We start from the raw sequence: 12,673 nt of genomic DNA on the forward strand, positions 1-12,673 counted from the left end.
TCAGTGACAAGATCACTGAATGCATCTGTCACATCTTTTTTTTAATTGTTTTGTCTTAGTTCCTCTCTAATCTTCAAAATTTTCCTTTATTCAGATTTAGAAGAACTGCAGAGAGTGGCGTTTCTACCGGCTGCAAACGGGACACGCTTGGTGACAGCAAACTCTCTTTTTGTTCGCTTGACAGTTAATTTGTCGCCATTTGCTTTTGAACTCCCCACTGCATATCTCCATTTCTTGAAAATTCTTAAAGAGTTAGGACTACAGGAAGTGTTATCTATTGATGCAGCCAAGGATCTCCTATTAAATCTCCAAAAAGCTTGTGGATATCAACGTTTAAACCCAAATGAACTCCGTGCTGTGATGGAAATTTTGTATTTTCTTTGTGATGTGACAGTTGAGGCATATACATCTGATAGTTTGAACTGGAAATCTAATGCAATAGTCCCAGACGATGGTTGCAGACTTGTTCATGCAAAATCATGCTTGTATATTGATTCTAATGGCTCTCGCTATATTAAACATATTGATACATCAAGGTTAAGGTTTGTTCACCCAGATGTTCCAGAGAGAATTTCTATAGCTTTGGGCATCAAGAAAGTATCCGATGTTGTCTTAGAGGTAAACAATTTATATGTTCTAAAATTAATTTTAACATTTCCCAAGTACCAGAAATCCTAATTGTAAACTTTTCTTTTTTTACTTGTTTTTTGGTGCTAAATCATGTTGGTTTCTAGGAACTTGATAAGGAAGAAGATTTACAGACATTGGAATCTATTGGGTCTGTCCCACTTGCACTAATCAAAGCAAAGCTGTCAAGCACGTCATTTCAGAGTGCTGTATGGAGTCTTGTAAATAGCATTTATGTTCTTCCAGCTGATAATTTACCTTTTGAAACCATACAGAAGTTACTAAGACTTGTTACGGAAAAGTTGCAGTTTGTTAAATTTATCCATACCCGTTTCATGCTTCTACCAAAGTCTCTAGATATTACCCTCCATAAAAACTCTACTGTTCCAGAATGGGAGGGTGGATCTAAACATAGGAGCCTATACTTTGTAGACAGGATAAAAACTTCTATTTTGGTTGCCGAACCTCCTGCTTGTATTTCAGTTGTTGATGTAGTAGCAATAGTTACAAGCCAGGTTTTGGGCCTCTCAGCACCACTACCTATAGGATCCCTATTTTTATGTCCTGAAGGCTCTGAATTGGCAATTCTAAATGTACTGAAACTTTGTTCTGCCAAGAGAGAATCTGAATCTACAGGTGATAAGTTAGTAGGTAAAGAAATATTGCCTGCAGATGCTCTTCATGTGCAACTTCATCCTTTGAGGCCCTTCTACAAGGGGGAAATAGTGGCATGGCGGCTTCAAAATCGGGAAAAGTTGAAATATGGTAAAGTTCCAGAGGATGTTAGACCATCATCTGGCCAATCTCTTTACAGACTAAAGGTAGAAACGACACCAGGAGTGGTTGAGCCAATTCTTTCTTCGCACGTCTTCTCGTTTAAAACCATATCAGCTGGAAACGAGTCTCCTCTTGCTATTCAGCCAGATATAAGTCAAGCTGTAGATGATACGAGGACTGTCGTTGAGGTGCCAGAGAGTTCTCGAAGGACCAACACTAATGCTTATCAGGTTTGGATATTTACTTGGTCTGCATTGAATCGCTTGATTTTATTGCAATATGAGCATGGCTCCAGTCTCACGGAGTCCAGCAATATGAGCAATATGAATATGGATATAATTATGGTGCTAGATCATGTGCTCCTTCCTGTTCCTATTCAAGCTTCCTTTGTTCATTAAAATCTATATCTTTCCTTATCTACTCATGGCAAAAGATTTTGGGGTGTTTTACTTTGTCTTTTTTGATTTGTACATTTAAGACATTATTTATAAGGCATGGAAATGATTAATGGAGTATTTTAGTGTTTGCTTACAAGCTAGTCTTCATATTTTGAGTGTTCATTAAAAAATTGACCAAAGCATCTTCCAAGTTCTTTTTAATACTAAACATCTTCCAATTTAGTAGTGGAGCTGTCTTGCTTATTTAACTTGCCTGGATTTGAAGGTTTGATTTTTTGGATGGAAGAGAAAGATATTGGAAGCATGAGTTCATGATTGATTATTTGTAGTTAGGTGCAGTCAAGCAGTCTGTTTTGTTTTTTATTTCTATGATAATATTTGTTTTATTTTAATGAACAGAGTACATTCAAGCACTTGACTGAGATCTTTTTATGTAAAATGCAGGGTAGTAAAGAGCTCCAGTATGGGCGAGTATCAGCTGGAGAACTTGTCCAAGCCGTTCATGAGATGCTTTCTGCAGCAGGCATCAACATTGATGAGGAGAAGCAGTCTCTTCTGCGAAGAACACTAACTCTGCAGGAACAACTGAAAGAGTCTCAGGCTGCCCTTCTGCTTGAACAGGTTTGTGAAGCAGTTTTGCAATTCAGTATTCTGTATTACTATATTATTAATCTCAGTCATTCATCAACTGTTCGGCAAACAAGACAGCCAGGTCTTTTAAGTTTTTTTTTCTTCTATTTTTTCTAGATCTAATGGATATAAATTTCTAACTTTTTGACTTTTTGTAAATCTAAACGTTTTACTTTTAAGTTTTTTAACCCAATTATAGAAGCTTACAGTAATTTTTTTCTCAATCTCAAAAGTTATAACTGACATGTGACATGATGCATTGTTTAGTCAATTTTTGGAAATTATATGTAGTAAACTATAATAATAAAGTGAAATGTCAAAAATGTACATTGAGAAAATGAAAAACACATAAATTGCACAATAAGTGGAATCTGGTTAAAATTACTGTTAACCTTTTAAATTAGACTAAAAATACCAAATTCAAATTTTTTTAGTTAGATTTACAAGAAGCCAATTATTTTTTTCAATTTTTTGAACTATTAAGCTTCTTCCTTTTAAAAGTAGAGGTTCGGTCTGGAACTAAGGTACAATTTCTAATCTTCATTTGTTTAGGAATGAGCGGTGACTAGTGGTGGTTTAAATACCTGAAATGGTCAACAATATTCAGGATTGGTGGGTTGATTTTCAAAAGTTTTAAAAGATTTCCCCAAACCATATTTCATTGTTTCTACGCAACTCTCTGAGAAAGATGAATGGTTATCAAATTTTTGCAACATTTTTAAAGATTATGGAATACAAGTTTTAAAGCTCATGCCGATTATAATGTTCTATCTGCAGCAGTGTTATTTGCGTTCTGCAAAACTTAATTTTATGGAACATATTTGCAGGAAAAGTCTGATGTGGCAGCAAAAGAAGCAGATACAGCAAAAACAGCATGGGTTTGTCGAGTCTGCTTAAGCAATGAAGTTGACATGACCATTGTTCCATGTGGTCATGTGCTTTGCCGGAGATGCGCCTCTTCTGTTTCGAGATGTCCATTTTGTCGGCTTCAGGTCTCTAAGACTATTAGAGTTTTCCGGCCATGATTTACTACTCAAATAGCGAGCAGTCTCGCATAAGAGGCAAGTATTGCATCCTGGCTGTTTTCAGCAATAGGTGCACTGCGTTCGTTGGCACTTTTATGATATCCATACGATATCAATCATAATGGGTCAACCAACAGAGGTAGATTGATATCTCGATCTAAAGAAGAAGGAATCTTTGTAATCAAGACATGTTTCCCTCGACATTCTTTTCAGACGAGGGGCTGCAGATGGAAACATCATCGGAAGTGGGACTTACGCCTTTCTGAACTGGAATAGCGTGTTTTAAGGAAAGATGGGAAACTGCAGGAAGAGATATCCCCTTAATACCCGATTAATAAAGAGTCAGAAAACATATATTATCCATGTTAAAAAGATTGTAGATATGTAAAATATGTCATGTATATATATACAACAGGTTGATCAAATATAGTGTACAGCTGCTTCTCATATTGTGTCTCATTTTTACAAAATCTACGATCTTTGGTCATTAAAAAGCGAGGGAAAAGGCATGTCTACCCTATGTACCTGATTTGATTTTAGGATCTTTTAGTGTGATGATCGAGAAAATTCAAATGTTAGCTGTTTCTGTTAATTTTATTAAGTTATTCTAATTTTGTCAAATGTGAGAAACAATTAATCTTTAAAAATATTTGACACTGCAAAAAAAAATTATGAGTACATTAGAAGTTAATATCATATTTTAACCACAAAAAATAATTATTGAAGTAGTGAGATTCTAAAAATCTTCAGTTTTTTCTTTAATTGGAAAAAAAAATCAATTTAGTGCTTGTTTCTAATTATCACCACAAGTAAGTGCAAAAAACTTAAACTTATTTTTAACGACTAAGAACATACCTTCGGCAACACCGATAGATAGCAGTTGATGTGTAACAATTGATCATTTTTAAAATTAGCAGTAGAGAAAATGTCATTTTGAATATTCCCCATCTCTAAAATTAAATTTGCAAAATAGTTGACAATCTGTGAATTTATTTTCGTATTTTCCTGCGGTAATCTTTGCTCCAACTCGATAGTTTTCTCAAAATCGATAGGCGTTTTTAATTAAATTAGTAATTGTAAATGAGCGACAAGAGTTATTCTAGATTTCACACGACAAACAATCCTGAGGATCAGTTTGCTTTTAAAAATTGGAATAACAACATTAGTGTGTCTGAACTCTTTTGAATTTTTTGTTTTACCAAATCAGTTACTAAACTTTAAAATATTGTACTAATATAGTGTTTCTCATCGATTTAGCCTTGCTGAAATATCGACAGCATGAACACGAGGGAGTAGCCGAGTGGCTACACTCCTCGCCGTGCATCCCGGAAGGTCAGGGGTTCCACCCTGCCTTTCGTTGGTTGGTTTCTCAATATGTTATTTCAACTAATTCTAACACTAACACATAACGCGTATCTCTGGTTAAAAAATATTATATTGAAAGTATAAAATCATGTCCCACAGTAGCTTAGTCGACTTTGAAATGTGCAAAATAGAATTTACATAGATCAAATATGAAATATTATTTTGTATAATTAACATTTGTGTAAGACATTTATGAAACTCAATGGAGTTGCAACATTCAGATACAATTTCAATGTGACATACAAGAATCTTCATACCTCTCTTCAAAGCACACTAAATTTCTACATAATTGACAAGGCCTGCAAGCAACAAATTTCAAAAGTTCCCCATTTGAGCGTTCATAACAACTTCCTAAATCGTAAGCTCAGCAGTATGAAAATTCTGAAACGGAAAATGCCGGAAAGAAAAAATATGAAGAAATAATTTCGAGGTTTCTGAAGCATTTTAGAAATGGAAACGAAATGCCAAAAGGTAAGACTTGAGAGCTTTTAGCGCAGCATTGGCCATAAGTATATCTAAATGGACAAGAATTATTGAGTGCAAAATTTTATGAGAAAATTATGAAACCGAGCAGAAGAAAGAGAACCGTACATTATTACTATCGGAAAATTGCACTTCTACCCAAGATATCGAAGCAAGACTCCGTCATTTCCAAGCACAAATCCCTTAGTATCATTAATAAACCTGTGAAAAAAGACAGCATGAATAACATCTTCTACATGTTTGAGAAGTTACAAACATGTTAAACTATTGGCCGTTAAAGGGTTCGCGATTTGATGCCAATGACAACATACACGAAGCTTTGCTAGAGCCTTGAGGGCAATAGATTCTTAAATAACTTAAAAAAATTATTGCTCTTAAAACCTATTATCACTTAAAAAATTCAACATATTTAATCTTTTAACAGGACTAGACTTACTTCACTGAGTAAAGATTGGCTGCAATATTGTCAGCAGCTTTATCGCGAATCCATGTTTTTCCACCGTTGGTAGTTCTCAACAGAATCCCGCTACCCCCTGCGGCCCAAGCCTCATCCTGCAGAAACAAAATCAGGCAGTGTACTAATTGTAGAGGCTCGACCCAAATTAGACAAACGAGCAAGGGCCGTATTTGAATATAGTAAGCTTGCCAAAATATTTTTCAAATGCCTTTTCTCTTTGTGAAATCTATCTTAAGGCCGCATGCCCCTACCATTGATCATCAAATATTAAAAATACACCATAATGTGCATACCAAATCTATTCATTCACAAATGTAATTCTTTACATGACAAAATTGCTACCTTTGAACGGTAACCAACATCTAGAATTCCGAAACCCCGACTTTGCAGTGAAATTTCTTCAAATTCTTCAGTTATCTGTCAAATGAAATTGTACTTCAAGAATAAAGCAAAAAAGTAAAACAATGCTAACAAGGAGCAGTAGAAGGCAAATATTCAAGGCTGACAAATAAAACAATAAATAAAAAAATTACATGAAGAGAATGCACTCTACAACTACCACAAGTTCCAAGGCTGCATTAACCATGAACTCTAAATGCAAGTAAAATGAAAATGGGAAAGTAAAAGAAAAAAAATCCACAAAATAGTTTTGTATCAAGTAATACACGACAACATTATATATTCCCAGAAAAAAATATAATAATAACCAAGTATATTTAATTGCAGAAGTGGCATGTGAGAATATATGTGTAACTTTTAAGGCCACCACCATGGATAGTATCACTGCCCGATTCATTAACAAAAGAACTCGTTATGCTGAAGACGCATCGAATTAGTACTGCACTATTTCCACATTGAGTTCATTTCTACTCATAAAATTGGATCTATCCAGTTTTGATACCACTATGAACACTACAGCATTACTATCTTTAATTTTGAAGCATGTTAATACGGCAGTAGTCAGGCCATTTAATTTTATTTTTTTGGGATTCATCGGAGGCTCAATGCGCCATCAAATGTCAGCTATACAAAAAGTATAGCCCTCCCAAACAAATCTATTACAAGAGACTTGATCAAGATCTCTCCACCCGAAATGCGGGCTTACCTAAATTTAAAGATATTTAATAACCTGCTTGCGACTTATGATTTAGTTTTAAATTCTAATGTAATTGGTATAACCAAGTACTATCACCTAGTGAAAGCTAACAGGCCTAAAATGGTGAAAACTTGCGAATAAAAATGTTCACACTAACTGCTAGAGATATCCCTTTACATTGTCAACTTACTCCGGTCCCTTTACTGAGATAAAGCCCCCCTCCTCGGACAAGAAGCCACAAACCACCATCAGCTCTCCATCCCATGTTCTGAATTCGTCTTGCCACTGCTCTGTTATGTGGCTGCCAGTACGGCTGCAAATAGTAAAAGCAATGATTATCATAGCTAATATAATTATAGTCAAGACATGAAGAAGCCCGAAAATAAAATCTTATAGAACTATTGGCCACCAACTGAAAATCTGGAAAAGGTAAAAAAAAAAGTAAAAGATTATGCAACACGCATGCAAATGCAAAACACACAAGGGGAAGTTACTAATAGAGACATAGAGGTAAGTTAGCCTCTTGAATAAATCACTGAGACTACTGAAACTAATGGTTTGTAGAGAACTGAAATATTATTATTAACATTTGCTGCTGGCTAGCTTGAGGCTTTCTGAAACTGTGTAACTCTAACTGAATATAGAAAATCATAAAAGGCGGTTTTGTAAAAAAATCTGACTATAGAAGTCAACTAAGGAGACCCTGAAGAATGAGTTTCTACAGACTTTGCATAGGATAATCTGCATAGTTTGAAGTTTACTTCTCACATCGAACAGAAGTAGTTTCGATATCCATCATTATGCTTCGCAAATTTCCCTCTCCCATTACTATGCTTCATCTTCCTTTCTCACCTCAATGGAATACCAATACCTCAAAAAGACAAGCACGGGATCGAATTCCAAACCATGCAACAGCCAACACGCCACCAAACTCAGGTGTCCAAGAAAAAAATCCAGTACATTTCACCATAATCAGGAAACATTGAGGAGATCTATAGGTTTTTGTGAAAGGGATGCTTAGGTGGCTCTTATCTTTTCTTTTGACCGCCCTTCGCCATTGTGACAAAAGAAGCGATTTCTTTGATAATGAGATTAAAAAACGATGCTTTCTTGGCCGTGTGGAACATGGATTAGCATAATGTCATTCCTACAAGTTCCGTGAATTTCTATGCCGAGCGAGATCTAATCGAGAGCTTGCCCAGTCATCTCTACTAATCAACCATTATTCTCAAAAGTTAAGTTTTAGGCCAAATAAAAGGTGCCTGAATGCGAAACACTTCCAGAATTCAAGGCTCTAGCAATGTAAAACTGATGCAGTTTTCCTTCTTACCAAAGAGGAGTTCAGTGAATATTATCTGTAGTCATCATGGAGCAAACCCACATTTACACAAATCTCATGTTCCATGGTCTATCCCGAAATTCATACCCAAATCTAAACTGATAAGATTAGACGATTTCCTTAAGATACCATCATAATGCATTGCTTACAATTGCTAAATATATATGTTCCTGAATAATATGCATTTTACACTTCAGTTCTCCATAATGAAAATGATAATATCCAGAAGTATCCTCTTTTGTGAGGCTTGAGTTCTCCAGAACTTGAGGATTTGCTAACTTCTAGAAAATGAGCACTAGTAAACAGATATTTTCTTTTCCAACATAGAAAAATGAAAGGGTAATGCATCATACTGCAGTCCATCAGTTAAAGCGTGGAGTTCTGTTTATGAATATGCAGAATAGAGTGGAGCTTTATAGTTAGTAACTGTCAGTTATATCTATTGCAAGTTACTGTCAGAAATGTGCTATCGCGTTCATCAAAAGCTAATCCTGACCAAAATCACATGCATCCCCGACTCCTCATTGTAATGGGAACAAATCTATTCACTTACTTTTCGAATGCAACCTCATTGTCCAAATTACATGGTAGTTAAATTTAGATGTCACAACTTAAATTCTTAAACTTAATTGATAGAAATCCCATTGTCGTGCATAACAAAACAGAACTTAGAGCAGATATAATCCATGACAGCTAAAAGTGAAGCAAATTAAAAGGGGCATTTAGATATCAACAAGCGAAAGAACCTCACCTGGCCAGGTTGCCATGTCAAATAGAAGTTACCACGGCTTGAGACAGCAACATAGTTTCCATCCGGGGACCGATTCACGGCATTAAAAGTCCCGGTGTAGTAACTTGCACCACTAATACCACTAGATACTGTTCTGCACAACAATGACACAATATGAACATCTTGCCTGTCCAAAACTTAAAATCTATGGTTATAAAGGATTTCAGCTCAAACACACCTACCTATTTAAAGTTGCTGAAACAGTCTCTTGGACAGCAGCCTTCCAATTGTATCCCCCATTTGATGTGATATAAATTGCACCTTCATCAGTCACCATCTCAGCACTTTTTTCTCCAGTTCCTTTTATAAATACCTACACAAATAGTGCAAAAAGAACCCAACTAATTCGCCTTTTATCTCAGAATAAGCAGTGGCAAACCCGATAAGTATCATCTAATTAAACTGCAAATAACTTACAATATCTCCAGGGAGTTCAGCACTGAGAGGAATTCTCTGCCAAGTATCACCAGCATCATTAGTATACAACAAAATGGAAGGTTTCCCAACAATCCAACCTTCTTTCCCATGAAAGCTAATAGAATTGAATCTGTAGTTAAAATCCTCATCCTCAGCAGACGAAATCGACCGCGAAAACCAAGTGTTCCCACCATCTTTTGTCTCCAGCAGCGTTTGCCTGGTACCCAACAAGAAACCATGGTTGGTGTCCTCAGGGACAAATGCAATATCAAGAAGCACAACTCCAGGGTCTATGGAGAGGTAAACTCTCTCCCAGTCAGACAGAGTTTCCTCGGCAAATGCAGGCTGGTTGTGTCGGAACATGAGTGGGGATAGTAAAGGCAGTGTAACAGTGAGTTGCCTGCGATTCAAGCTATGGCTAGTGTTGCTGTTGTTGAGGGAAGCTCTGGGTAGTAGCCGAGAGTGGGGTTTGGTAGTGGTGTTGAGACAATGAATGTTGGTTGTGAATGCAGAGGTTGAAGAGGCCATGTCTGTAAAATTTTGAGCAAGTGACTCACTGAGTTATGTTGTGTTGTGTCTGTATTTGTTTTTCTTATCTAGTGGTGGTTGAGTAGGTGTTTGTTTTGAGCATCTCACTTCTAATGTGTGGATATAAAATTGGCCAAAAGGGGCTACTTAGAAAAAGGCAAAAGATACAGATTGGTCCCTGTGGTGGATTGCGTCTCATTTAAGTCCTTGTAGTCATCAAAAATTGTGCAAAAAGGACTTCAGGGTTAACTCAATTGAAAATTCCGATACTTTTTATTTACAAAAAGTAAACAATATATTATAATTACTTTGTTTAACTATACTAAGTATTAAATTTATTTTAATTACTTAATATAATTTATTATTTAATTTACAATGTTAAAATTTTATTATTATGTTTTACTATAATTTTTATTTAACTACAATAAAATATTATAATAAATTTCATATGTAGTGTAATTAAATATAAAAATTTATATTGAGTAATTATAGTAAATTTTATTATAATAACGTAGTATAATTGTTATTATAATAACATAGTATAATTTTTATTTAATTACACTAATAATTTTTGAGAAAATTACATAATTAAGCTAATCACGCGGAAATATTACGAAAATGCTAACTCTCTTCAATATTTACATCAGTGCTAATTTTAACTTTACAAATAATATCTCAACTTTCATATTTATTTCAGTTAATACCCACTCTCTCCTAAAATGACACTTATAATAAAATTCTGACATTTTTAAACACAGTTTTTCATTGCTCTATATTTCCTTAAGTCTCACACAATTCTTTGTAGTCATCGCCTTCACTCCTTCCACATCTCCTCCTCCTCCTCCTCCACCACCACCACCACCGTGATGATCACCATGCAAGCCTTGCAATAAGCTTCTCTCTGACAATCCCACTAACTTTGCTTCAAAAGACCATCAACATTGATATCCACTTCGAAAAATTTTCTAATTCCTTATATAGATGTATGTATTTAATCTTTTTATTATCGTCGCCGTCGCTAATTTTGTTGACGAGGGATAATGGGTTGCTGACTAACTCGGAAAGACAATCAATTTTGCGGGTTATTTGAGATGCGGCGGGTTGACCTAAGTTGTTAACGTAGTCTTTGCAGGCTTGTTGGTAGGTTACGATTTGGATGTCGTTTTTCATCGAATTAAGCACGTATGGAAAATATTGAGAGTTAATATCATGGGGTAACTCTACTTTTCTCTTCATTTAAAGTTTTTTTTATATATTTATAGTTTTTTTTTTGTTAATGAATGTGATTTTTATGTAGTTCATGCATTTGGGTGTTTGGTGTTTTTATAATTTCTGGTGGTATATTGCTTTCTTGGATTAGTTAACAATAAATTTAATGGGTGTTTTCTGGTTAATTGGTGATGAGTTAGTTTAGCTGGGTTTGTTTATATTGCTGAAGCCATCTATTTGGTTAGTTGTTGTTGATTTGTCTGATGTGTTTACATGCATAGTTAGAATTCAAGTTTGTGCAATCTTGATTCTATAGAAAATTGTGTTCCTTTACATGAAGATGGGATGAGCTATGATTGTGGTATTTGAGACGTAATTCTGTGTCTCCGCAATGTTTTCATTATTTACAGCTTGTGAATTTTTTGGGAAATCAGCATAATCAGCATAGTTTTGTTTTGTACTGAATACTGATTGCAGTTGTTTCAGTAGTGTTGCTCACTTGTTTGATGAATTGGCTCCTACATAATTATGGACATGCCTAGGATTTTTAACTTGATATCTAGAGAAAAGTAATTGTTTTGACCTCCATGTTGTTGGTTAAGTTGTAACCTGTGTTAATACCTTTGAGTTTGACTATTATATCATCATTTTCCCTGGTGTTATCCAGTTTTAATGGTTCATGAGTTTGAGCTTTTTTTTTCTTTTTGCCATCTCTGAGATGAAATATGTTATCCATGATGTTAGAAGAAAAGCCCCACATGCATACTTTTTTTGTTAATTCAACTTTGCGATCAGAAGCATTTTTATAGTTTACAGTTCTCATATGAATTTTCCAATTTTTGCAGGTATAACTACTCTGGATATGGACAATCTTCTAGAAAGGTTTACTTCATAAATTTTGTGAGCTGAAAATAATCCTTGTAAAATCTGAGACTTGGGATACTTTTATTGCACGTAGGTGTGTAAATCGTAATGTTTATATTTAAATGGATGCATTATTAATATTGAGTTCGAGATGTATTATGTATGTTATTTGAGATGTATTATTAAAATTGTATTTAATATATATTATTTGAATATTTTGAGATGTATTGTTTATGTATTTGAGATGTATTACTAAGAGTATATCAGGTGTTGGCAGTTAGAAGAATTGTGAAAGTTCGTTGCAACCAAACCTCTTCAACCCCGTCATTCAATGTATTAGCTGAAAGTGCATAATTTGACAGAGTTTAATTCAATCTAACCAGACGTTTAGGGAACATGTATGACAATCAAAAAATTATTACAGACTTAGCTTGGATCCTATTTTCCATTATAAGATATAACATAGTTTGAAAATAGACATTTAATTTATTTTGGTATACTTTTGATTGCAGATGAAAGTTAAAAGGCCTAACAAAGATTAAAAAAATAGCAGCGGACATCTCTCTCCGGCCTCCGACAAATTGTTCAATTTAGTTTTTTTATTGTTAGTATTTGTTTGAATAGTTTAGAAAAACTCATCCTAATTTGATGCATAATAAAAAATATAT

At 34.8% G+C, this 12,673-nt stretch overlaps 2 protein-coding genes across 3 annotated transcripts in view; one reads left to right on the forward strand and one right to left on the reverse strand.

Moving 5' to 3' along the window:
* Positions 1–3,904, forward strand: part of LOC126680894 (uncharacterized) — a 28,329-nt gene extending 24,425 nt beyond the window's left edge. The window contains exons 10-13 of the mRNA XM_050376162.2: positions 95–618; positions 735–1,634; positions 2,247–2,423; positions 3,260–3,904. Of these exons, the coding sequence (XP_050232119.1) occupies positions 95–618; positions 735–1,634; positions 2,247–2,423; positions 3,260–3,457 (1,799 nt within the window). The 3' untranslated portion in view covers positions 3,458–3,904. The remainder of the gene's footprint in view (positions 1–94; positions 619–734; positions 1,635–2,246; positions 2,424–3,259) is intronic.
* A 1,037-nt stretch (positions 3,905–4,941) lies between these two features.
* Positions 4,942–10,033, reverse strand: LOC126682417 (photosystem II stability/assembly factor HCF136, chloroplastic). Of its 2 annotated transcripts, none has more exons than XM_050378099.2 (8): positions 9,405–10,033; positions 9,170–9,300; positions 8,949–9,081; positions 7,049–7,171; positions 6,105–6,179; positions 5,742–5,857; positions 5,414–5,506; positions 4,942–5,121 (listed from the first exon to the last, which is right to left on the reverse strand). In XM_050378099.2, the coding sequence occupies exons 1-7, from the start codon at positions 9,930–9,932 to the stop codon at positions 5,440–5,442; spliced, it is 1,173 nt and encodes a 390-aa protein (XP_050234056.1). In that variant the 5' UTR covers positions 9,933–10,033; the 3' UTR covers positions 4,942–5,121; positions 5,414–5,439. The 2 variants fall into 2 exon arrangements, with proteins under 2 accessions (XP_050234056.1, XP_050234057.1); XM_050378100.2 differs by having other exon boundaries at positions 4,942–5,203.
* Positions 10,034–12,673: the final 2,640 nt, after the last annotated feature.

Source organism: Mercurialis annua, linkage group LG5, assembly GCF_937616625.2.
Source record: "Mercurialis annua linkage group LG5, ddMerAnnu1.2, whole genome shotgun sequence".
Classification (NCBI taxonomy): Eukaryota; Viridiplantae; Streptophyta; class Magnoliopsida; order Malpighiales; family Euphorbiaceae; genus Mercurialis; species Mercurialis annua.

Excerpts from the sequence above, each read along its gene's own strand:
- LOC126682417 (XM_050378099.2), bottom strand. The coding sequence starts at position 9,932 with ATGGCCTCTTCAACCTCTGCATTCACAACCAACATTCATTGTCTCAAC. Across the intron at positions 6,180-7,048 it reads ATCTCAGTAAAGGGACCGGA|ATAACTGAAGAATTTGAAGA; the intron begins GTAAGTTGACAA and ends TTCATTTGACAG. Across the intron at positions 5,507-5,741 it reads GCCAATCTTTACTCAGTGAA|GTTTATTAATGATACTAAGG; the intron begins GTAAGTCTAGTC and ends CTTTTTTCACAG.